A 27,201-nucleotide genomic window follows, 5' to 3' on the forward strand; every position below is an offset into this window, starting at 1 on the left:
GAGTTGTTCTGCTCCTCTTCAGAAGTTGAGAGCTTCTTACTGTTCCCATGTCCGTCGCCTGTTGATCCAGAGGCCAGAAGATTCAGTGGCCACATCTCAAGATCTTATGGTCCCTCGCTGATTTCTCCACGTGTTACCATCAGTGCTGTGGTTTTATTGATAGAACCAAACGGAAATGAAAACAATGCTGCTTTTTGTTCTGCCGCGGTATTAAATGGCCAGCAGTCAGTTCTCTGCTGATCTGAGAGCCAGTGGAGCATATCATGTAGACATTCCTGCCTACTTGGTGTTCTGTGCATATATATTAAGAGAATGAAAAGTTACTGAGTGATTGCATAGGTAGCCATCGCAAATGTTGAGTTTCAAAGCTGGCTGCCCTGTTGGTCATTCACTGGTTTAATGGGATGGTGCTGAGAAAAGTGTCCCATTCATAGAATAGCTGATTGACCTTGTTCCTGTGTGTGGAATCATTTGCAATCAACATAGATAGGACATCTCCTTACCTTGATCCTTTAGAATGGTTAATATCAACCTTAATTTACATACCCTGGCAAATTTGAGTTCACAGATTGATTTTCCTAAGGTTAAATTCATTTAAGCAACAGAGCTGCATTCTTGTCTGCACGCCTATGCTTTTAATCTGTAATGAACTCTGCCTGTAAGGATTAGGGTTACTTTTAGGTCTAAAACCACAGTGAAACGGACAGGTGTCCAATTGATCACTTTTGGACTTTGAGGCACACGTCATGCTGAAAGAGCTAATTACCTGAATTAGTATTTTAAAAAGCCCCGGAATTCTTCAGGGTCTGATGGTGACTAGTTGGACAATTCTGCTGCCATGGCGATTAAAAGATGTCATATTGTGTGTCTGTATCCTAGATTGGATTGATGGGGTCCATGAGAAAAATCTCATATATATTTATTTTGGTGTGTGCATCTACGTTTGTGTGTGTGTGTGTGTGTGTGTGTGCGCGCGCGTGCGCACGCGCGCGCGCGCGCACACACACGCGCGTGCAGTGTGTGCTCGTATGCAGGTGTGCTCACTCATTTGTGCACATGTGGAAGCAGGAAGTTGACAGTGAGTATCTCCCTTTATTGCTGTCCACCTTGTTTTTTCAGACAGGGTATCTGACTGAACTTGGAGTTTGCCATTTTGGCTAGATTGGCTGGCATTCCTAGTCACTGCTTTTTAGAGGAAAGAACTTGTTTAGAAAAATAACAGTGGCTGTTACTATTTACAATGGTTGTAAAGCTCCCTTTCAATGTGAGGAATTCTTGCAGACTGTCCCTTTTCATGCAAAGACTGTGAAAATGTCTGTAATGATGTGGCATGAGAGGCTTTTCCATTGAGAGATGGAAGCACTGTTCTTATCCCATGTGACTCTGACACTCTTTGAGGGACAGCTCACTAATAGAATCCAGTAGTAGGCTCTTCTGAAACACCCAGACTCATGTTCACAGTTTGAATTTCAGTGATACTTACAAAAAATCATGTATGCTCTCCCCTCATCAATGCCTGAGGCAGGTGGGAGATCTGTCCCTGCCTCCTACCAGCTGCAACACTTGGGAGAACAGGCCCTGCACCTTGGCTAGGCAGCACAGTAGAGGCAAGCCCTGTTGGCAGAGGTGTGGGTGAGCCAGCCCTGAAGTTGTGAATACGGGAGTGCTGTCCCCATTATTCATCTGTCTTGAGGTAGTATGAGTGGGGGACAGACCCTCCCCTACTCACTGCCCATCAGTGCCTGTGGCAAGTAGGAGAGCTGGCCCTGAGGCAGTAAGAGTGGGAGAGCTGTTCCTGCCCCTCATCAGCTGTAGCACTCTGGAAAGTGTCCCCTACACCTTGCCTGCCTGGGCAACACAGTAGAGCTGGCCCTGAAGGTGTAGATGTGGGAGAACCAACCTTGAGGAAGTGAAAGCAGAACTGGCCCCCGCCCCTTGCTCATAGCTGCAAGGGATGAACTAGCCAGGGCCATGCTGGAGAGCCCACTCTGGTGGCAAAGACAAGAGAGAACTAGTGGGTTGACCAGCCCTGTAACTACCCATGCCCAGAAACAGGGTTATGTGTTGGCCCACGACATCCACCCCATCTGTGATCTGCTGGGAACATGGTTTGTGGTGGAGTGGGAGTCAGTCCTGTGGATCCAGGACTGCAGGATCTCTATGACACAGGGTAGCAACAGGATATCTAGGAAAAGTCCCAGTGAGGGCCCATCATCGATGGTGCAGCAGAGACCAGGGGCCTCGAACCAGACCAACGGTTCTTTTTGATAAATGCCTACATGTAAAGATATATGAACAAGGGGTTTACTCACGACTCACTGTGCCACAGTGCCGCTTCAATGACGAGATTTTCTCCTTCCCCTTCTCCCTTCCCCTCCTCTTTTTTTCTTAAATTTTATTTTGTTTTATTTTGGGGTGGGGAGGGAGATGGGTGGGATTAGGAGGCATGATGTGAAAGACACAACGAATAAATTTGAAAAGTATGTATTTTTTTATTTTTTAAACAACATGTCAAAGTAGTACAACATACAGGTTTTATTAAAATAAAAGTTTAAAACTAGAACAAATCAAATAAAAGGTTTATTAGGAAATTCTCTACTCTCAAGTTGTACCAAGGGCTATATGCTGCCTGTGTGTGTGTGTGTGTGTGTGTGTGTGTGTGTGTGTGTGTGTGTGTGCGCACGCGCGTGCACCTCATAGTGTATCTAACCTATGAAGTGGGCTAGCCTGGCTTCATTTCAGCTCTTCCTTCCTGCTCGTGGCTCTGAGCTTGTGATACTTCAGTGTGGACAGATAGGAAATGATTCTGTTAATGAGGAGAAGGTCAATAGTCTTCCCTACTTTTCTTGCTAGTAGAGCTGTGCCAGCAGAGATTGTCTTGATAGGGCAGAGAGTCCGGTTTTTAATCACCTCTGGGATACTGAATCAAAGCCTGGTTTCTACCAGTTACTGAGTGATTTTGTGCAGTCCTGATCCCTTTGAGCTTTACAAAAACATTAGTTAAGAATAAACTGTCATGTCTTTGTGTCCTTGTGACAGTAAAAGGAGATGGGGGTAAAGTGCAGGTGGGATAAAGCTGAATAGATGTTTTCGGGGGTTCGGGTTGTAGCTCATGGTAGACCACCTGCCTAGCATGCAGGAAGACCTGAGGTCCAGCCCCAGCATCAAAGCAAGACCAAAGCAAACACCAGCTACTTATCTCCAACTCCTCCCCTGATTTCTTGAAAGCGCAGAAGTGGAATGAACCAAGTAGGAAAATGGCGTGCGTAAGATGGAGCGAGAATGAGACATTTTATTCTTTGAGTGGTTCAAGAGAAAGTAGCAAAATAGAGCATTAGTGTGTTTCTAGTCTAGCATGATTCTGCATTAAATTGTTCTATACATCCAGATAGGCAAGATTCGTACTCATAGCATGTTCTCTTTCCCTGTCTTCTCAGGCCACTAGCCAACCTATGGCAGTACGTTGGGAATTATATTTACGTTCATATAAACAACTATGATATTTAACCTACAACACACAGGAAGCTGACAAAGATGCCTGAGGATATACTGCACATGCGCAGCAGGCTTGTCTACTCAATGAGTGTGCAGACACATTGCTCACTGATGACAGTGTGTTATCTTTATAGGGAAGCCCAGAGTGACATTCGGAGTCCTGCATAGCCCACCTGGAGTCTCTCTCCCATGGACATGCATGGTTCTCATTCTTGATGAGTTATTACAGCCACAGGGACGTCTTCCTGCTCTGATACCATGCCGCTCACTTTCTTGCCTGGGCATTTGCACATGCTTTTTCTTTCAGCTACAGTGCTATTCCCCAGAGGCAGTTTATACTCACTCTCTATTTCTCTGTAAATGTTATCTCTTTTGGGAAAGGTCTCTGAATCCCCAGCCTAGGCTAGTACCCGTTATTACAAGATCTCATTACCCAATGTGCTTTTCTATAACAACACCTACTATAGAAGTTTTGATTGAATATTTTCATATCAGCCTTCTGTTACTGTAATATATATCAGAGAGAATTGGCTGTAAAGAGAAATGATTTCTTTTGGCTTGCAGGTTTCAACCCCTAATTCATTGACCCCATCGCTTTTAGATTCAGGATGTTTCAGCATTATCACAGCGACACAAAGCTGTTGACCATTTGTCTGGGAAGTAAAGGATGTGATGTAAAAGAGCTCCCTAAAGAGTTCCTCTGAGAATTTGAAGATCTCCTACTACCTTCCACTTTTTTACTGGCTCTCTGTCCCAGCAGCACCACAGACTGGGAACTAAGCTTTTAACACGTGGGTCTTTGAAGGAGATTTAAGGCCTAAACTTTAATGTTTATGTTCAGCAGGGGGTTTCAAAATTGCGGAAAGCAAGCAAACTATGGCCTTGGATCAGAGTTAGCCAGTAGCCTGTCTTTACCTGCCTGACGGACTAAGAACGGTTACCATTATGATGGTGTTAAACATTTGAATGTGTAACTGAGTTTTTCTGTCATCTGAAAAGCCTCCGTCACAGGAAATACATGATAATTTGTGCTCTAAATCATTACTATGCATGTCCAATCGAAGAACTCAAATACATTGATATGCCACATTTTTTTTCCTGAGCACTCAACAGTAATGAGACACCCAGAGAGTTCTCCTGCTCAGGGCATGTGACTGTCAGAGGTCTTTAACCTGGTGAACAGTTACATTCACTGTATTAGGAACAAACACAACAAAAATGGCCTGGGTCCCATCCTTGCTTTCAGGGGTTCACACTGTAGACTTAGAAACCAATCAGTAAGTAATATTGTGTTGGATAACCAGAAAAGAGAGTAGAAATTGTTAGAGACTGTTGGGGCAGAGGGGATGTGTGCACTCATTCTTGAGTTGAATACCTTTTTCTTTCAAAGTGTTCGAGTAGACACACAAATTGGACCAGGCAGTCTTTGCACTCTTTAAGAGTTTCTGTTTTGATGAAGGGCACATGGCTGAAAAGATGAGAAGCTGGGCCGGGGGAGATGACTCAGTGGGCACAGCATTGGCCGTGCAAACAGGAGGACCTGGGTTTGAATCTCGAGGACCCATGTAAAGATGGGCTTGATAATAGATGTCTGTAATCCCCGTGCTCCTGTGGTGACATGGGAGCCAGGGACTGGAGAATGCCTGGAAACTTGCAGACCAGCTAGTCTAGGGTATACAGTGACAAGCAGCCTGTCTCAGACGAAGTGGAAGGTGAAGACCAATGCCTAACGTTGACCTCTGAGCTCAACTCTCACACACATGAACACACACACGCACACACGCACACACACACACAAAACGAGAGGCAGAATTTGGGGTTGGAATATGCCCTGGAACAAAGGAATGTAGGGGACTCACAGACTCAGTGTTCATAGACTCAAGGGACTGTCACCTCTGATGGCTTTAGCCCCAAGTACAGAAGAATAAGAAACTCTCAGGGAAACTTCCTGGTTGTCAGGAACATACTCTTCCCTCAGTTCCTCTTTTTCACTTTGTCACTATTCTCTATTGTTCTAATTTGGTACATGTTCTTGGAGACCTTGGTGAAGAGTACATGAAAAAAAAAAAACCTGCTGAATAAATAATAGCATGACTACTACAGATTTAATTATAGCCATACAGCTGCCTGTTTGAAGTGCTGTTCTAGGGCCATATGGTCGCTTGTACATCCGAGCCCTGGAAGGACCTGGCTTCAGCGCTTCGCAGAGGGTAGTATTGAGTTCTCAGAGAATTGATAGTAGTCATTTGGAAGTCAATAGAGAGTACACTTTTCTCCTGCTACCCCCCATCCCTGCGGATTTTGAACAAGTTCTTGTTTAAACCCGAATCTTTAGGTATTAGAGTATCCATTCACACACATTTTAGGAGTTAGGTGGACTTGTCAGCCCTACAGTGACTTTTGTTGCCTCATGCCATTTGATGACTGGAATTACTTCTACATTTAACCATTTTGACTTCTTTTAAAAGGCGCTTTACTCTGCTGAGTAGTATTCCATTGTGTATGTATATGTACCACATTTTGTTTATCCATTCTTCAGTTGAAGGGCATCTAGGTTGTTTCCATGTTCTGGCTATTACAAACAATGCTGATATGAACATAGCTGAACAAGTGCTCTTGTGGTGTGGTTGAGCATTCCTTGGGTATATGCCCAAGAGTGGTATAGCTGGATCTTGGGGGAGATGGATTCCCAATTTTCTAAGAAAGCGCCATATTGATTTCCAAAGTGGTTGTACAAGCTTGCATTCCCACCAGCAGTGGAGGAGAGATCCCCTAGCTCCACATCCTCTCCAGCATAAGGTGTCTTCAGTGTTTTTGATCTTAGCCATTCTGACAGGCGTAAGGTGGTATCTCAGAGTTGTTTTGATTTGCATTTCCCTGATGATTAGGGATGTTGAGGAATTCCTTAAATGTCTTTCAGCCATTTGAGTTTCCTCTGTTGAGAATTCTCTGTTTAGTTCTATAGCCCATTTCTTAATTGGACTGTTGGGCATTTTGATGAGGTTTGCAGACAAATGGATGGATCTAGAAAAAATCATCCTGAGTGAGGTATCCCAGACTCAGAAAGACAAACATGGTATGTACTCACTCATAACAGGATACTAGATGTGGAACAAGGATGACTGGACTGCTACTCACATCACCAGGTAGGCTACCTGGAAACCAGGACCCCAAGAAAGACACAGGGATCGCCCAATGACAGAGAAATGGAATGAGATCTACATGAACAGCCTGGACATGAGTGGGGGTAGTGAAGGGCGAGGGTCGAGGGAAAGAGAGCTTGGGTGAGTGGGAGATCCCAGCTGGATCAACAACAGAGAGGGAGAACAAGGAATAGGAGACCATGGTAAATGAAGACCACATGAGAATAGGAAGAAACAAAGTGCTAGAGAGGCCCACAGAAATCCACAAAGATACCCCCACAACAGACTGCTGGCAATGGTCGAGAGACAGTCCGAATCGACCTACTCTGGTGATGGGATGGCCAAACACCCTAATTGTCGTGCTAGAAACCTCATCCCACTACTGAGGGATCTGGATGCAGAGATCCATGACTAGGCCCCAGGTGGATCTCTGGGAGTCCAATTAGCGAGAATGAGGAGGGTTTATATGAGAGAGAATTGTTGAGACCAAGGTCGGATAAAGCACAGAGACAAATAGCCAAACAAATGGAAACACATGAAATATGAACCAATGGCTGAGGGGTCACCAACTGGATCAGGCCCTCTGAGTGGGTGAGACAGTTGATTGGCCTGATCTGTTTGGGAGGCATCCAGGCAGTGGCACTGGGTCCTGTGCTCATTGCATGAGTCAGCTGTTTGAAACCTGGGGCCTATGCAGGGTCGCTTGGCTCGGCCTGGGAGGAGGGGACTGGACCTACCTGGACTGAGTCCACCAGGTTGATCTCAGTCTGTGGGGAAGGCTTTGCCCTGGAGGAGATTGGAATGGGGGGCGGGCTGGGGGGAAGGTGAGGGGGGCGGGAGGGGGGAGAACAAGGGAATCTGTGCCTGTATGTAGAACTTAATTGTATTGCAAAATAAAAATTAAAAAAAAAACAAAAAACAAACAAACAAACAAAAAAAGGCGCTTTAATAGGTTATCATTTCATCTGTTTCCTCTCTCAGTGGGAAAAGAATGGAGGTGGGCTCAAGAGAGAATATCTGCTCTTCTAGGAGTGTGACATTGAAGAAGATATCTTTAGTTTCTCTAGGTCACAGGAGAGCCAGTAATGAGCTCTTCTATGTCCCTTCCAGTTCCAGAATCTTCTGAGTAGGAGTTAGCTGGGAAAGATGCTCTTGCCATGGACACATCTGGAGGACAGAGGCAGGTTTTCCCGGCCACAGTGTTCTGTGGCTCCCATCCCCTAGTGCTTAAAAAACACTTATTTCTCATTCCTTGAGGTACAAAACTCTTATATTTGAAGTCTATACAGCTCTCATCCTCAGAGAGGAACAGTTTTTGTTTTCATTGACCATGTTTTCAATTGGAAAACTGTATAATGCTTTGATATTTAAGCTTTTTATATGTCACGGATCAATTTGAATTCATGAAAAAAAACTGTGAGTCCCTTTAGTTAAAAATGTGCAATGAGATGAAGGCTAAGTAATTGCATGTAACTTAAGGTACCCATGAACTCCCTACAACCTTGACAGGGACCCCAAATTACTTCCTATTCTGAGTGAGGGGACTCCAAGTGAAGAGAAGTCCAATAGTAGCTGTGAGGTCTGAAGCATCAGCTCTCAGGTTTATATGGGGCCCAAGGCCGAGCTTTGTTATATTAGTGGGCTGCATTGGGGGTCGGCCAAGGTTAGGTGATGTTTGGGACTGTGTTTTTCAGTTTCTTCACAAGAAAAGCATTCTGCGTGGGTGTTTGTTTTCTTGAGCCGTTAACTTTCAGCTCTTGGTTGCCTATGTTACCTCTGATGATTCCCCCTCCCACCTCTTAGGCCTGGAACTTCTTGTTTCTGACAGAGTAGTCTGTGCGTTTGATTAGTTACCCTGGCTGGGGTGTGTGCAGAAAATACGTGTAAAACATTTCTCCTGAAACTGTAATTTCCTCTTGAAGTCACTCACCCCACAATGCTAATTGTGTTTGTTTGTTTTGGCTTCATCTGGTTGTTCCCTGTGCAACCTTCTTTCCTTCATGGCAGCTAGAGGTTGCCAGGCAGTGAGAGGAAACCCTATGTTTAAAATCTTTCTTTTGGGGTGGAAGCGGGAAGACTGTTAACAAATGCTGCCTTTTAGATAGTAATAGGTAGATCCAGAATTAGAAATAAAGGATTTTTTCCCCCTTTGCTTTGCTGAGCACAGTTGTTCAAGGACAAGTGTGCCGTTCTGAGGGGAATTCAGATAAATACAATGGTGCAGTCATCATGAGGAATTATATTAATTTCATACAGTAGTTGCATTGAACCGTCCACGCTCAACTCAGCCTTTGGTCTATCGGATGTGGTAGCCTCATCATGGGTGAATCTCTCTGCAATATTCTTGAAGTCAAAGCTCATGAGTCTGTATATCTGGCATGATTAACTCCCCTGGGGAGTTTCCAAACTGTAGTTAGACATCTTTAAGCCTGAGCTCCAAACTGAGGGAAGAGTTTTCCCTTCAAAATCTGGAAGGTTATATTTGCATTTAAAGTGGAGGTGTGTGAGCAGTAGTTTAGTTTATTCCTTTGGGAAAGAAAAGCTTTATTTTGTCCATCACCTCTTTCTGGGTTTTTGAGGGTTATATTAAGACTATGTTGCAGTTACAAAGTCACCGTTTATTGAATATCTATTTTGCTAGCTCTGGCACAGTCCTGGAAGCTTCTCCACTGTAGCATAATATGTGACTCGCAGGGTTGTCTGCAGATGGAGTCGCTAACTCTGGTTTTATTAGCGACTGCTCTGTAGGTTAAATAAGGGCACAGGTATGTTGAGTGCCAGTCAGATCTTCACTGAAGTGTCGGTGAATCACCAACGTTGCTGCGGTGTTTGCCTCCGCCATTGAGGAGTAATAGGCTTTTGAAGAGCCCCAGTTCCTATGCTGTGCTCCATCCAAGGCTCTTTCTGCTTTTTTTATCTTCTCTACCTCGGCACTCCACCTGGTCTACCTTGTATTTTCTTCGTATTGTTTTCACTCTCCAGACACCGCCGAGGCGACCTTGATTCAGAGTTGCTACGTTTCTTCACTCAATATGTTGATTGTGTATGAGCCTTCAATTATTACCTCCTTTACTCCTCTTAACAGCTCTATGAGGTAGTCTTTTGTGATCCCCATTTTCCACATGAGAAAACTAAGCTTAAAGAAATGAAGCAATTTGTCCAGGGTCTCATGCCTTGTGTGGGGGAGGGCCCGGATTTGCCGACAGCTGAGTCTGATTACAAAGATGGTGGACAGCTAGCCTTTGACCTGACTCTTGGCATAACCTTTTCTCTTTTCCTGATCTCCCTTAAGTTATTGTAATCCCCACACCTCACTTTCTTCATGGGCAAATGGAGCCAGAAATGGTAGCTGGTTTACAAAAATGTGAGAATGATGCATGAAGCACTCCTGGCGCAGTATATAGCCGGTGATCACTGATAAGAAAGAATATTAGTAATCATTGTCAGTTATTACCATCAGTAATACAAAAATAATCATTGAAGTCCTTTGTGTCTTTGGAGAACAAAGGTACATTCCCATCGTATTAATATGATATTTAAATCTTAGGTGAGGAAGGAAATCATTGTGTAGCTAAGCTCCAAAGGCAGGGGTCCCTTTCAAAAGCTTGCAGAAAAAACTCCAGCACAGGTTATCACTGTCAAGTACTTCTACAGGAGTTAAAGAAAGACATTGGGTAGTGTTGATTGGCAATGAATGGTTGCCTGTTCTGGAACAGCAAAAACTTTGACTGTATTACTGAAGACCTACCTTTCCGCAATTTGCTAGCACCCCAGAGAACACCTTCTCTGGGGCTCTCCATTTTACACTTGCCTCTGCAAAGGATTCTGATGCTATAACTTAGGATTAGTCACATAGGATTAGTTAATTAACCTGAGAATTTATGTTAAATGTTTCCTGAGCACTTACTGCATTACTCGGACTGCATGCAAGGCACCAGGGAAACAAAGTTGAATAATACATGATTTTTTTTTAAGAGATACTTTACCTTCTCTAGTGTACTTGTGGTCAAATAAGTCAGCCAGTGTGTCAGGGATGCCTTGTGCCAAATACAGTTACAGCGGACAGACTAGGGGATGTCTGGGGAGATCGAGGAAATCAGGACCAGACTTACCCTTCCCATAGTGCCAGGCTAGAGTGAGGAGGTGTAATTGGAACTGCAGCATTTAAGGAGAAGGCTGGGCAGGCAGGCGGGCAGTGGCAATCTCCTAGCACACAAAATAATGTATGTTTCAAGTCCATCCTTGAGACATGGAATGGGGAACCCATATTAACAATTTGTGGTGTTTATGGCGTTCAATGAAGGGAAGGAACTTTGAAAACAATGCTTCAACTCAGCACCTGGAGTTTGCCGGTTCTTCTTTTTCTTTAAGCCCTTTCTGAGGACTAGTCTCTGTAATTTGGCTTTCTCCACCCCAGCTTCTCTCTCTCTCTCTCTCTCTCTCTCTCTCTCTCTCTCTCTCTCTCTCTCTCTCTCTCTCTCTCTCAGCTGTTTATTTTATGCAGTTAAATGCTATTAATATTTTTTAAAATGTGCTCATCATGATTTTTTAAAGGTTATTCGTGCAGATGTTTCAACTCTGGTTTGCTACATGAAAGGCTCAGAGACTTTTAGGTCAAGAGCTTCTAAAATTGAGGTATTCAAATGTATTTGTGGGACATATAAGCCTTTAATCCCAGCACTTGGGAGACAGAGGCAGGCGGATCTCTGTGAGTTCAAGGCCAGCCTGGTCTACAAAGTGAGTTCCAGGAAAGGTGCAAAGCTACATAGGGAAACCCTGTCTCCAAAAAACAAACAAACAAACAAAAAAAAAAAAAAAAAGAAAAGAAAAAAATTTCACCATGCAGTGACCTGGACGAATGCTAAATGCCTGTTTAACAGTATTATTTTTTATATAATACCAGACACAAAATGTGGCTTAGAGATTTCGATTCTTAAATGAGGTCATTGCTTGAAATTTCATCCTGTTTAGGAAATTAGACCCACTTAATGTTATATTTAGCTGGATAGCCATTTGTAAACATCTTGCTTTGAAGGCTCATTTGCATTAATGGTGGTGAGATCTCTAAATTTGGAAAGAAAAAATTATAAAATCAATTTTTCACCTTCAGGCAATTGTTTTTATTTTGAAGTTGTATTTCTTAAAAATGGAAAGACAGAAGTTGAAAAGTGTTTTAAAAAGTAAAAGTAGAACCACACAGCCTTCTGGCGTCTTGACTTAGTGACTTTATGTGCTCTCAAACTTTGTGTATTTTGGAAACTTCAGATCACATCGCAGTTGATAAGTACCAGTAACATTATAAGCAATGGTAAACAGTTTAGATTTTATGAACTCTCAATAAAAAGCTCCTTAGACAAATGAGCTAAGATAACACCTGTCAAGTCATAAAATACAATCGATAGGATTTATATACTTGCTTGTTTTCCATTTTATTGATTTTTAATTAGTATTTACTTCCTTTGACCTTCTCTAGAGTTCATATGCTATTTTGTTTGTTTCATTTATTAGTCGTATGCCAGTATGGGCAGGGGTCACGTCCAGGGCCTTGTGCACACTAGGCATGTGCCCTTTCATTGAGCTAAACCCTCATGTATTGTTTTACTCTTCTTGATGTATACACATAGATTTTTAAATCTTAGCCTTATTAAGGCCATGAGTTATAGTGAATGCGCAGGTTTGGCTACATTGTACATTTGAATGTGCTATGCATGTAGATTATAAGTAATATTGTATTTAACAATCCAGTGATACATTTTAATCTCTAAGACAATGATTTTGCCTTTAGAATACATTGTGCTAAAATCTTATATCTTATAATCAATATTTTAAAATGTAATAAAGTCTTTAGGAAGCTTTGTCTAATAGCTTTGCTGGGTAGCTCTGCTTTAAGGTTGTGGCTAATTTCTGTTTGTTACTCTTATATACCAGTCAGTTGATCTGGTTCACTAATAAGCCTGATAATTTCTGACTAAATATCACTGTGAAGAGAATTTGCTATTATGGATGACACTATCTCCTTTCAGGTATTATTTATTTTGCTGTTGGTTGACATGTAGGTTGAAATGGGCCATGCAAATGTTTAGTTTGGAATCATACTGAGTGGAAGCTGTGTCTCTATGTAGTGAACCAAGTATACAACTGCTAGCTCCTGACAGCCAACAGTCATATAGAATCTAATTATGAGAATCCATAGGTTCATGGTCAACTATTATGACAGAGACATATAACAGCCATGACACAGAGAGTCTACTAATCAATCAGGTAGATGAACATGTCAAGTCTTCTTCTCAGTAATGTTGCATTGCTGTTAGAGAAAGCAGCTAATAGGCCCATTGTCTGCAGGGCACCGTGAAGCTCTCATTAAAAAAAAAATCCATTGTATTTGTCAAGCTTTTAGCTGGCTACTTCTCCGTAGGCATAGAGAAGGTAACGGGCAGAGGCAGAACACAGTAAAATGATTAGACAGTAAAGTGTTTTGTTATAACAATATTTTGCATAGAGTGAGTAGATGCAGTCTCAGAGAATTGTGAACAATAGTTCACAAATGGATATTTTCCCTAGGCTTTCCCCCCATGCTTTGGTATTCCTTAAGTGTTAAATTTCTATAACAGGCCATTATAATGTAACATAGTATGTCAGGCTTTCCTTAAGAAAATCCCAGTGAGGTTCAAATGCAGGGGGATTATATTTTTTCTTTTGAGATTGAAAGGAGGTACTTCTGACAAGTATGCCATGATAGTATGGCAAGTGGAGAAAATCAGAAGCACATCAGCAGGCATGGTAACTATCTGACCCTACACAGAAATCATCTACAGGGAAGGATCTGGAGCCAGGGTAATGCACAATGACACTGAACTTGATAGATGACTTCATATCAATTGGGGAAGAATAGCAGCTAGAAATTCCCAAAAGAAAACAAGACAATAACCAGAAATCAAGAAAGCAAGGACACAGAGAGAGACATGAATAGCAAGTCCAAGAGCAATACCTTTGCTTAGGTAGCCAGGAGAGTTTCAGTATGTAGACATGAGGAGGGGTGAGTTGAGAAACCATACTTTACTGGATGTAATTATTATAATGCAATAATTATGGGGGAGAGAAAGAAAGTTTTTAATACCTGCCACTTTCCGAGGGCTGTGGTAGGTTGAGTCTACTCAGAGGTGATTCTGCTAGGTGTGAGTATGCAGCCAAGGGGGTACAAGGGCCTGCTGTTCATCAGTGGTTATACTAATAAAGATTAATTAGGGGCTATATTGTGATGGGTCCCATCTGTGAAACCTTTATTATTCAAATGACTTTTCCTCAAGGGGGTAGGAGAACCTAAGATCTAAGTGGGGAATGAACGATTTGATTGTTTCAGTGAGCTGTGGGGTACTGTCCTTTGTGGATGAACAGCTTTCCCATTTTGGAGCAAAACTGTCATCTCACCACTTTTACACTTTATTCTGCTTTATCCATTCAGAATTTCTAGTTTCTTGACCTACCTGTGCCATGCTCACCAGATTCATAGAAATCACTGTGAAAGGACGCATGCTTGAGAAACTGTAAGAGAAGCATTTGTAGCAGAGGGCAAGTTGTAGAGGTCTAAGAAATTAGGGCAAGATCTCACTGTGGAGGGGAGAAAACACTAAAAAGCAACTCAAAGTATGCACACATCTGGATGCACTGCTTATATTAAAATCTGGTAAAGAAGCCAAAAGGAAAAAAAAAAAGAAAGAAAGAAAGAAAAAAGAAGTCGCAAAATTGCTGAGCTAGCCAAAGTATATTTTGGTGATTGTAGCTCCAAAGGCAGCTGTTGGGAATCTGTTTCTCTGAAATCAAGGTTGGCTAAAGGGATTTCTCTGCACTGTGTGTGTTCTTGTATTTGACCCTGCATACAATCCAGCCAGGGCATTCCCTAGGAGAAACAGCTAATGATCTATAAGGAAGGAATGTGTCAGACTTTATCTTTGGAATTCAATCCAGATGATTTTATTGGAAGACTTTCAGCCCGGTTTATAAGCCTTGTATTTTGTTCTTATTCTCACGGTCTGTTATTGCCTTTTGTGATGCCTTGCTGTTTAATCTGTACAATTTTCTCTTAGTATTTTATGATTGTTCAAAGTTTATTGTATAAGCCCAGAATCAGCTTTCATATTTCAGCCATTATATTTTCCTTTATCAGACACTGTTGCACCCCTTAAAAAGATAACTTCGGAATCAGTGTTTGATAAGCCAATATTATGGGGTAGATTTTTCAACTTTGACTCAGAGAGGCACCCTTGTTACTGGGTGTGATTGCTGTGTTTTCTGACCTCCCACTGCACAATGTAACTTTCAGGTTATTTATGTTTCTTCTTTCAGTACAGCTATTTCTGAATTAGCTTCCCCACTGCACTGTGAATTTCAGGAGTGTGGAATCTGTCTGTTCTCCCTAGTGCCTGCAGTTAGACCCCGAGCATCGTAGGCACCTATACAGTTTGACTAAGAGAGTGGGGTTAGATGAAAGAGGAAAGCATTTCTATCCAAAGCAACATTTTGTGATCAGATCTCATACCATAATGTGCCTCATCTTCTGGTGGGAGATGAAGCACTCTGAGGCATACAGGCTTATTAAAGGCTCTAAGTACGGCCCTGGTGTGGAAGCTTATTCAATTTTATGTAACCTGGTGTTCCTCAGCTCATCTGTCAGATCCACTATTGTAGCTGGGCTCTGCAGTGGATAGGAACGCACTCCAAAGTAATTTAAGCCTGAAGTGGGATGCAGTGGTTTTCTTAACTGGGGCAGATTTCTTAGAGGGGCTGCAGGACATGGAAGACTGAGACTAGGGCCTCAGCTATCCCTCTCTCCACACATTTTCTCTCCAGCTTTTGTTTAGCTTTTGGTTCTGACCTCACCCTTCCCTGGTATGATGGTCCTGAGACACTCCTTCCAGCCTGGTAGGGAACAACCACTACTGACTGGGAGGATGTGGATTTTTACACATTTAAATACAAGTCTTCTAAGAAAAGCATTTGTTTTCTCATGTGGATCGTGCATATAACCTTTTTATCAATTGCTCTTGTTAGGGAAGGACTTTACTGACAGTGGCCATATCCAGGCGTTTTGTTTACGTTTGTGGCCAGGTGGGATGTGACTGACAGACTGACTTCTTAAAGACAGAGGAGGGCTGCGTAGATGGCTCAGTGGTTAAGCACTTTCTGTAGAAGCATGAGGACTAGAGTTATGAGCCGAAGAGGTAGGTGTGGTAGCCCACCTATTATTCCACCCCGGGAGGCAGAGATAGGGAACTACCAGAGTAAGTTGGCTACTGAGACTAGCCAAATTGGCAAACTCTGGATTTTATTGAAAGACCCAACTGAGGGAGAGAGTTGATTGGATTATGTGCATTATGAGCAACCAAGGGTGATTCCCAACTTCACCGCCTGGCTCTGTAAGCATACGCATACCCCTATATGTCCATATACACGAAAACAAACCCATACACACATGTACACAGACACATAGAATGGAAAAAGGTTAAAAATATAAACAAAAAGAAGGGGAAGGAGAAGGCTAGAAGTCAGAATTGCCTTTCATTTATTCTGCAGCTATTAACCTTTCTTCTCAGGCACGCTTCAAGGCATCGGGCACCTAACATTGAGCACATTAGATGACCAGTTCACCTATAGAGCTTATATTGGGGTGGGGAGGTAGATAATGAAGATTAGAGGTCTGTATGGTGTATCTGAGAAGTACAAGGAACAACAACCAAGGCAGAGGGAGGGATGGGAAGTGTTTGGGAGGAGAGGGAGGGGATACCTTGACTCATATGAGTAGAGACAGTCTCTCTACTGAGAGAGTGACTTTTAGTAGCTAATGAAGGACTGAGGAAGGGGACGCTGCACAACTTCTTTTCGAGAGAAACGGCAGCTATGACAGGAGGACCTGAGCTGAGCAGGCCTCAGGCATATGGATGAGGATGTGGAGGCTGGAATGGTTGCTCGAGCGAAGACCGGGAGAAAATGGAAGGAGATCAGGGCGTGGAGTTTATGGCCTCTGGATGTTGCTAGGACTCAGGAGTTTCCACAACTGTCTTGAATTCACCCTACGAAATGGCAGCCAATAGAGAGTTTTGAGTACAGGGATGAAATGATCTGGCTCCCGATATACCCGATCTGGCCGCTTTCATTAATAGTTGGGGAAGAAAGGAAGAAAATGGCAATCCAGGCAGGAACCCCGTGCCACAATGAGAATGACCATAGCATGGACCAGGGCGGTGACATTGAAGGTGGTCAAGAAACAGTGGGATTCTAGATACAGTATGATCGCAGACCTAGAATGGACTTGGGTAAGGAAGAAAGAGAAGGGTTGAAGCTGACACCAAAGTCTTGGGGCTGAGGTATGGAAGAATGGGATTGCTGTTCAGCAGGAGTGAAGAGTGCAAGAAGAGCTGGCAGCTTATGGGGTGGGACGGAGGGGACACTATTATAAAGGCTCATTTTGGATGTGTGCAATGAAATGCATGTTAGAAATCCAGATGAAGGTGTTGCAGGTCTGGAGTTTTGTGAAAGGTTCTGGCTGAAGTTATGTATTTGTGAGTCATCAGTGTGTAGGTGAACCTTCAAAGCATGAGACTTGATAAGACCACCCAAGAAGTGTGCTCCGGTAGGGAAGATTCATATAAGGACTGAGTTATAGGAATACAATAATCTCAATGAAAGTGTGAAAGAGCCAGCCAGACACTGTTGGCTATTTAGCGGACTGGATATTCTGCATGTTTTGGGAGCTGCATCGTTTTTTGCAGTTGAGCCCTAAAAGCTCTTATAACTTTCCTGGACAGTTTGATGGTCTATTGATCCAATTTTCATTGCTACAAAATCCATTTCTCCCACTCACAGTATTTATTACAAATGAATTATGAGTAAACTGGCTATTGAGTTTATTCCCAATGAACTGCTCTTACCTTCTTCGGAACATCTAACATGTGATTTAGAAATGACTACTGAAGTGTCCAAGGAAGTGGCCTGAGATGGTAGAGTAAGCTGTGCTGAGGTCTGAAGGGTGCTTCTCGGTCGGAAGTCTGAGACCCTTAAGTACAGTAACCATAGGGGATGGTAGTTAGCATGCCTGGCTACCTGTAGTCAAGAGTCTAGAGAAGAGAATGGGTGTACAGTCAAATTCTTTTATGCTTTGCATTCTGTGTCCATAAAGGAGGACTATTCTGGGAAGAGTTTGAGGCTTTATTTTGCCTGTGTGTGGGCCACTCAGCCATACTCCAGTCGGTTTTGTGTGTTTGGGAACCATTCATTAACTTCCTAGGTGATAAGAATTTTTGATTACTTGATGGTCGCAGACCTTTTGTGGGGCTGCTTTTTCATATCTGTATGTTAAAAGGGTACTTTTTTTTTTTTTTACTGTTTTAGTGTACAAAATAATGGGGTTTCATTATCTTTTCATACATCTATGTCATTGTACTTTGCTCCCATTGAGCCCCTTACCTTCCTCTGTCTTCCCTCCCTCCTTGGTGGTCGGTCTCTTCCCATCCCCAAACAATCTCCCTTTGTGTGTTCATGTCGCTGTCTCACATACACATGTATGTATCTGTGTCTATGAAATCTATATTGTGCATATGACAGAAGGAAATGCAGTAGATTTTCTTCTATTATATTCCCTTAGTCCTTCTCTCCCTCCGTTTAGACCACATCCTCTTTATATTTGCTTTGTATTTTTTTATACATATGCCCGTGTGTATAAAATTTAAGTCAAGATCACATTTCTGAGATATAAGAGAAAACGTGATATTTGTATTCAGAGTCTTACTTATTTCATTTAGCAAGATGTTCTTTAGTTCTATACAGCTTTCCTATAAATGACATTATAATATAGTTTTTAATATGGTTTATGTGTGCTGAGTGGTAGAAGTTTTGGAAAATTCCATACTGCTTAAAGTAACCATGCTGTTAATATCTAAGAATATGCACTCTGCTTTGATCTGTTAGTATATTTATTTTGATTCCCACAATGTCTTGATCCCACCTTTTTGGCTTTTTAACCTGAGAGCCTTGTCACGTGGGTGGTGATGGAAGGTGATGGAGGGTAATAGAGTGCTAGAGATCAGTTTTCATCTCATACATTTTCCCCAGTTAAGAAACTCTTAAGGAGAAGTCGAAAGGAAAATGTTGACAGAGCCTTCTTACTAATTGAGGATATTGGGCCATGCCTGCTACTTCCTGTCTTAGCAATAATCTATGGCAGAAACAATTAAGCTCACTGGTACTTTTGACATGAAGGGTAAGACATGTATAGTGTGTAAAAAGTGTTTATTGGAAGTCTGTGCCTTTTGTGTGGTTTTGTCAAGTTCTAATCTTTATCCATCCATTATTGCTGGAATAATTCCCCTGAATTGGATAAACGAATAATGAGTATTAGAGAAACTTTCAAATCGACTGTGTCCAGCAGCCTTCACTGAGAGAAAAAATGGCTTTACACTCTCCTTAATCCTCCAAACACTTCCCTCCCCCTCACCATCAGCTCACTTCGGGTTCACTGCAGAAATATGAGTCCTTAGAAGCCCTCGTCACCACCTAGCAAGTCTCTCAAATCACCCACGTTCAAACCCATCCAGTCTGCTTTTTTGGTAGGTTTGTAAGCTGTGTTCCTGTGTACAGTTGAGTCCTCTATCTGGGATGCAGATACCACCCCTGCTCGGTAGTTCCAGGATGTTTGGTTTGCAGTTATTTTTGTACTTATTCTCTACTGTTCCTATAGCAGCAATCTGCCTCCATTAGCTCATTCTGTTCACTTTCTAAAGGGCTGTGATATCCACACTTTTAAACTTTTTTCCATTTTGCACTCTCTTCCACCGACCTTCCCATTGCTCATCTTTTCTTTGCAGCAATATTTTTTTTTTAACATAACGGTCTGTGTTCCCAGTCTCCACTGGTTCCCTGATGGCCACTGTACCTACTCTTATTTCCCAGCATGGCTGTTGGGCCATGTTCTTTGATCTACTCTTACGTTTCATCTTTTTGGAAACTCCACTAGCTTAGGATGCAGCTGCTAATACCTGGTCATTATTTCAGCCTTTCCTCTCTGGCTGTTGATAAAGTCCAAGTTTTCTTCTTCTTCTTCACTGTTCTTCTCCATGGTCTTCCACAATGCTTTCTGTCTCTATGAAGGATAGAGTGTCTATGAAGGGTCTGAGTCTTGGTGCTTTTCTCAGTCTGTGCTCACACTCGGGGTTGTGTTATTCTGTTCTTTGGCCTTTAATACCGGTAGCTTCCAAGTCATGCTCAAGTTATGTAGGAGACATCTTCCTACCTTTCTCAGCGCTTTCCCATGGCCTCCAGTGACCCATGACATGGTCCCCATTGTCCATGCAGCTTTGGCTTCTCTTCTCCTCTTTGCTTCTTAGCTTCCCACACTGGACTTCACACTACTCTGTTAGCCGCCCACCTCCTTCCTGTCCCAAGGCTTTCCAGTATCCCTTTGCTTGCCTGGTGTTTCAGTCTAGGTCTTTGCATATGGCTTGTATCCTTTCTCCATTGTCCAGTGTGTTTCTTCAGCAGCCTTCCTGGACGTCTCTGAGAAATAGTACTTTCTTATCTGTCCCATTTTCCTTCTCAGTACTTTCCATTACTTTAAATCATATTTTATGTCCCCCAAGGTAATGCGAACCTGATAGGGGCATGGAATGAGTCTTTCTTTCCTGCTAGCCCTCTGGCTTAGATCATTGTCTGTAAATTCTCAATAGTGTATTGAGTGAATGTAAATCGATTAATGGAGATATGTTGCATACTAATATGCATGGGTATGTGTATAATATATATCCCATGTTATTGCATCTTTAGTATTTTTTGAAGGGACAGATAGGTGTTTACTATGACATAATGGTTAATCATAATATTAAAGTGTCTGGCCAAGTACTGCTCTGTGAAGACTCATTTCAAGAGATTTCCTATGAGGAATGGATATGGTATATTTTCTTACTCTTCTCTCTCTTGAAATAAATTGTATTTTCTCGACCCTTCCTGTGCAGCTGAAGAATAAATTTATGAAAAAACTGCCACGCGATGCAGAAGCCTCCAATGTGCTTGTTGGGGAAGTTGACTTCTTGGATACTCCGTTCATCGCCTTTGTTCGGCTACAGCAGGCTGTCATGCTGGGTGCCCTGACTGAGGTCCCTGTGCCCACAAGGTAAGCTTCTCTCCTATCTGCTAGGGTTCACAGGGTGCTTATGGGAAATGGCTCGCCCTTTGAGGTCAGAGAATCAGTGGAATGAGCATACACTCAATGCATTGGAGAGGTTTCATTTGAAATAGTGCCTAACTGACATTTGTGCTCTCAAATTACATGTTTCTTGAATAGTAATAATAATGGCAGCTGTATTCATTGATGGGCCCATGTGCTAGTTTCTTCTTGTGGGTCATTTGTTTAGTATGCAAACTCTAGTATCCATATTTAACAGATGGAGACAGTGAGTTTAAATACTGTGTCCAAATGGATACAATTAGTAAGTGGTTCAAAGGTCATAGATATTTTCATTTCCTCTATCGTATCAGAAAATTGTTACTAGGCTCACACATATAGATGCACCAACACATAGATGCACATGTAAATGCACATCTTTGTAAAACCTTGTCATCTCTCTAAGCATTTAAATTTGTACACTTTACGTTAAGCATGCCATTTCGCATTCAAAGGAACCATGCTTATGTTACAAACATAAGCTGCTCTTAGAGGTTCAGGTGCTTGACTGAGGCATGTGATTAGCTGAAGAGAAGCTAATGCCTCACTTAGACTTGTGCTGAGAAAGAGGTTAAAGAGGGATTTGTAGCTTCAGGTAGATATCAGGAAATTACTACCTGATTGGGGGAGGAGTGTGCTTCCTGTGGGTCCCAGGGCAGAGTTAGGTGACTTCTGTTTTAGTTTCTACACGTGAGCAGGAAGGGGCTGTGGATCCCCCTCAGCGGACTCAGATGGGTCTGAGCATGGTTAACCAACAGTGACGAGAGGTTCAAGGTTTGTTCTGAGGCCAGTTAGGAAGAAAATGAGAAGCAGATGTCCTGATGCCCTTTTCCGCTGTTCAGCCATTCTTCCCGATCACGCAGATGATTCCTCCCAGCCATCGTTTGTAAATACCTGGGGCAGACATTGGACGCGTAGCGTTGGAAAGGAGGTGATCACAGCTGTGCAATTAATGAGATTATCGTGATTGGTGTTTTCTGTAACATTCCGGCGGAGCCTTGCAGTTCTGTCTGAGCAATCACCTGGCAAGCCGCTGACTCAGAGGATGGCTGGAGTCCAGCTTGGTGCCCCGATGGCTTTATGCATGTCTCTGCACTAACTTTTCTGGGGCTTGAAAGAGAAGACATGCCGAGAAACGTTAAAGAAAATTACTCTTGCCTTTTCATTTTTATTACCTTTTTTTTTTTTTTTTCCGGTAGAAGCTACAAATAAAAAAAACATTTTAAAGGCCTTTTGTTGAACAGTGATCCACAGACACGAAGTTTGAAACCATGGCTGTTAGTGTGTCTCTTATCGTGTCTTCCTGTGTGCCTCATTTTTCTCTTCGTTCTCTTCTGTACCAAAGGGAGGTATTAATTTAGAGTTGAAATATGGCATCATCTGAAGAGCAAGAGGAGCGAAGCCATTTATTTAAGAGAAGTGAAGGGGTGTAATTCAGTATCATAAAACTATTTCTAGGCTGTAATATGAAAAATATACCCTCAGATATTAATATTTTTCCAGGAAATGTTTTATCTGTTTGTTGTCTTCTGAAGCAGGGTAAACTGGAATCACCCAGTGGAGTCTCCTTAGCTGTTTAGTTTGTCTGTGTGTGTGTGTGTGTGTGTGTGTGTGTGTGTGTGTGTGTGTGTATACAATATGAGGATATTTACAATGTCTGCATCCTGTGAAATCCAATAAAGTAAATCCCATGAGGAATGTGTAGTCATTGTGGTGGACCCAGCCTATGCTCCTTGGTGGGCTTTACCTTGCACACTGTTCTGTAGCTCTATAGACACATTTTTTCCCCCCTAAAATGTAGAGAGGAATTATGCTGTGAGTGTTATTATTACTCTTCCTGAGAAACAGTTTTACTATTCTGGGCCTTTTCCGAAGCCTGACTTAGATCTCCTTCCTAGCTAAGCTCACAGGGTTCCTTGTACTTTGTTTCTTGTGGTCCATTGTAGCCTCTATTTGCAGTACTGTGGCTGTGAATGGCTGGCTGGTTGGGGGTCTGTGTTGGGGCTGGTCTGGCTTTTCATGTAAAAGCAAACATACCAGTCTTGGATGTCTGATGACTCAGTAGGATGTGTTTATGATGTTTTTAATATCCACAGCGTGTATTCCTTGCTGTCACTTTATATCCATTCACAGAGATGCATATGGGTACATTTTCTTATTACCATTTAGCAGCCCTGGAATGGAGGCAATGGGAAGGTTTGCTATTTGTGCTAGAGGTAGAACTTCACATCTCTGACGCTGTGGCGAAAGTTCACGGCAACTTAGAGAGGTATCTAGAATGGGTTAGGATAAAACACTTCAGGAAAGTAAGAAGTAATAACTATAAATCAGTTTGTCCCTTTTAGATCTTGATCTTAAGACAAAGAGCTAGTCAGTGAACTTTAGCCTTCTGAATATTATAATACTTGTCTCTTTAGCATTTTATAAGTTAATACATTTTGCATGTTATAATCACTTGCCTATGAGAAATAATTTGTAGTTAATCATTTAAAAACATTATATTTTCGAGTTTGGGACAGTCTTCCTGCTATGGATTCTGTCTGTGCCCTGCACTGTATGTAGGTGGTAGTGATGGGGTGTGGTCCTCATGAAGTCTATTGTGGAAGCTACAAGTTAGCCACATCTTCCAAAGCTGCTCATTATGAATAATCGGTTATCTGGTTCACTGATGTTTCAGAGAATGGAGTAAGGAATTGGTACATGCTGGGTTTATTCTGGAAATAGTTGTGATCTATCAGGAAGGGGGTGCATCCCTTCTAAGAAAGACCTAGTGGTTTAGGAAGGCTAGCTCCTATTCTGATGCTGTGCTTACTCTGCCTATAATTATTTTGTGAATGTGAGTAGAGGCCACTGGTTCTGGACACCAGTGTTTCTTTTTGTTGTGAAGTGTGCCAAAGGCATCCTCTGCAAGCAGAATTAGTTACTTGAAAAAACTCACACAAGTAGGAAGGGGACTTCTGGACCCAGCTAGCAACTATTATAAATTCTAGCTCTGACACTTGTAGTTGTGAGTGAATAGAACAAACCCAGTAACAGGAGTTGGCTTTTTTTCCCCCTGAGCTGTCAACATGGACTGTTCACTTCCAGCCACACCAATGTGATGTTTGCTCTTAATTTGTTAATAAAGAAAAAGGCTTCTGGTTAAAAATAACATCTGTCCATTGACAAAACCCGGCTTGTGTCACGAAAGGAGTTTTCAGGACATTATAAAAGTGAGTTTGGCAGGATGTTCGGCCGTCATAAAAGCTGTAACAGCTTTTGCCTCTTGGATGGTAGAAGGGGGGTAGGCATTGGGCAGAGGGAGCTTTGGCGTTCAGTCTTCTTCCTAGCTGTGGTTGCCTCAGGCCTCGCATCTCTCCGTCTCCATTGCGACAGTGCTGTGGATGAGAAGCTGCCGCAGCTCCTTGTTCCCACAGAGGGAACTCTTAACTTAGAGCGAGGCCCGTGCTGGACACCTGTGCCCAGAGTTCCTCCTGCCAGGGTTTCAGGGAGTAGATCTCTGAATTGTTCCCAACCAACATAATAAGAAAACTTTTAACAACTCTATCACCATGTTGTTTCTACCTGGCACTTGGTGACATTTCTATAGTGCAGAAAGGACTTTTTTATTTTAACCTAGATGCATTTCCTTCTGGGTTATGGAACCAATATAATTCACATACTCTTATTGTTATAGTATATGTTACAGCGGCCACTGACCTACGACTTCCTTTCATTCTTTGGTATTACTGAGCAAAGACCAAGCAGAAAATGTTTTATAGAAAACGTGTGCCCTTGTCCTGACTTGGTGGCTCCGTTACGCTGTCAGTTCTTGGACAGTTACTTATTCTCTCCCTAGCTTTATGTTTGACGAGTATTAATTAGTGATGGAGAGTATTTCTTCACAGAGAATGCAATATTTATTTAGGTTTTTTACCACGTGTACAAGCTGATAATGAATCCATGTATCAGTTTCCAGAGGGTGTTTCTTCAAGCTGAATTCACATGGGGCTGCTGGAGAGAGTGGCCCTGAAAAGATTTTAATGGTTGCATATTATTTGGAACATTAATATTTAGACACATGGAAACAGTGACAGGGTCAGACAGGAGAAATCCAGTAAAGATGGACTAAACAAAGGAGCCAGTAACAAGACATTTTTCCTTTTGTTACTATACCTGTCCACTTAGCCCCAAACGACCATCTCTGTCATTCTGACATGGCGGTTTATAGACAAGCAAGCAGAACTGGCAAATGTAACCAGAACTAATTTTTAAAAAAATTTTTCTTACTGGGCACTTGCTTTAGTGGCTAAATATTTTTGCTTGTGTTGTGCTAAGAGCGATGACCATTCCTTCTAGTGCCACCAAAAAAAACAAAAAAAAAAAACAAAAAAAAAAACAAAAAAAAAAACAAAAAAAAAACCCAAAAAAAAAAACCAAAACCCAAACCACTTTACTGTCAAGAAGAAGGACTTTGTGGTGCCTCATTGCTATCTATGAAGTGTTATCTTCAGGGGAAGACAAATCTAAGCATCCGTGGAAGTGTTGGAAGAGCTGAAGTGCAGTTCCAGCGGGGACCACTTGAGCAGGCTTCAGAATTGCCAATGGCTTTCGCTGTTTCCTTCTCTGTGGCAACCCTGGACAGTGAGTCCCGCCTCCACTGCAGGGCGAGTTCTGAGCAAATAAGTGCTGGATGGTTTTATGGTTATTCTGATAACAAAATCTGAGTAGTCAAACTTTTAAGAACATTTGTTACAATCTTAATTCCTCATTTTTTTTTTTCTATCTTCTTTGGAGTAAATTTTACAAATGAAGAAAAGTACTCATGCTTAGGACCATTTTGGAATAGACGGTGACATTTATTTCACACTTTTTCTTTTTAAAGTGAGTTAGGGAAATAAATAAATAAAAGTAAAATTTAGTGAAGTAAGCTGCTAAACAGTTCTTAGTACCACCAAATCTTGTCTACTCTTTCTTCCTGGCTGTGTAAGAATCCACAGTTCTTTTCCCAGGAGGGACCCGTGAAAATGATTGTTGAATTATAGCCCCACTGCATCCATCTCTCTCTCTCTCTCTCTCTCTCTCTCTCTCTCTCTCTCTCTCTCTCTGTGTGTGTGTGTGTGTGTGTGTGTGTCTGTGCGTGCATGCATGCATGTGTGCAGAGTTGTTAATGGAGGAGTGAGACATAAGATGCCTGTGTACTGCAGTCTGCCCTCCCCGGACTTTGTTGTTTTGATGCTGGAGGCTGAACCAGAGCATCACGCATTGTAGCCACATGCTCTGTCCTCAGCCCTGTCTTTTACTAGGCACAAACCTTGGCCTCACGTATCATCTTCCCCATCCTCAAATTCCTTAATGTTAAACAGGAGGCGCTCTGTTTTGCAGAAGGTTGTGTGGGAATTTAAATAGGGTGATGAATGTGCTTTGCAGGCTGTCGGAAGCTGTGCAAACACATGATTCCGTTGTATGTGTTGTCTTCACTGTCTCCCTGTTAGGTAAGACATGAGCAATAGCAAGGCAGGGATTTACCCAACGTCACCTTTTGTGTACATCCTTTTCTTAGCCACTTACTTATCAGGTTCCCTCTTCCTCGGTGGAGACATACTTTTCTGCCTTCATGGTGAGCGAGGGACTCCTTCCAAAGTGACAAGTTCATCATTGCTTATTTCAGGACATGCTAGCTCTGGAGCAATGCTTTTTATGTTATCAAGAAATTAAATTTAGAAAGGAAAATGAGAGAACCCACAAAGGGCTTTTAGCTATCTGTGAACGGTGCTTGAATTTTTTATTTGTCTCATATTTCTTTCTCCTTCTTATCAGTGTGTGGCTTACTTGTGAAGGTTTGGTTTTCACTGAATCCCACTCAGCTGAATAACAATGTTTTCTGAAAATGTGGAGAAGAGCACTTGTCACTGCCCATACTGGGTACAGGAAGGTCAGAGAAATCAGAAAATGGACTAAGTCTTTGTAGTTAATGCCCTTAACACACTTGCACCACAGATTCCAAAGTCAGTAGAAATGAAGACAACAGACAGTTTAAAACAGACCAGCAATTTGTGAAGTAGATAAGTAAACCTTTTCCTGCTCAATGAAGAAGGCTCTTAGGTTTCTTCTCTATCTTCAGATTAATTTAGGAATACCTTGTGATAGTGTGAAAGAATCTTTCCTGCCCCTTAGCATTATATCTTTCTTTGTTTCAAAGATGAGTTCTAAGGGCTAGGTAGATCCCTCAGTTCAGCAGAACGTTGCTTCACAAATAAGAGAACCCAAATTCAGGTGGCTAGTACCCGGGTAACTAGCCAGGTGCCATGGAGTGTGCCTGTAATCCTAGCGCGGAACAAGCAGAGATAGGAGGACCCCTGGGCTTGCTGGGCT

General features: G+C 42.3%; 1 protein-coding gene across 1 annotated transcript in view; it reads left to right on the forward strand.

The window, feature by feature from the left end:
• Positions 1-27,201, forward strand: part of Slc4a4 (solute carrier family 4 member 4) — a 291,869-nt gene that overhangs the window by 161,034 nt on the left and 103,634 nt on the right. Inside the window, exon 7 of the mRNA XM_059274644.1 lies at positions 20,639-20,796. Coding sequence (XP_059130627.1) covers positions 20,639-20,796 — 158 coding nt within the window. The remainder of the gene's footprint in view (positions 1-20,638; positions 20,797-27,201) is intronic.

This window comes from Peromyscus eremicus, chromosome 10 (genome assembly GCF_949786415.1).
Source record: "Peromyscus eremicus chromosome 10, PerEre_H2_v1, whole genome shotgun sequence".
Classification (NCBI taxonomy): Eukaryota; Metazoa; Chordata; class Mammalia; order Rodentia; family Cricetidae; genus Peromyscus; species Peromyscus eremicus.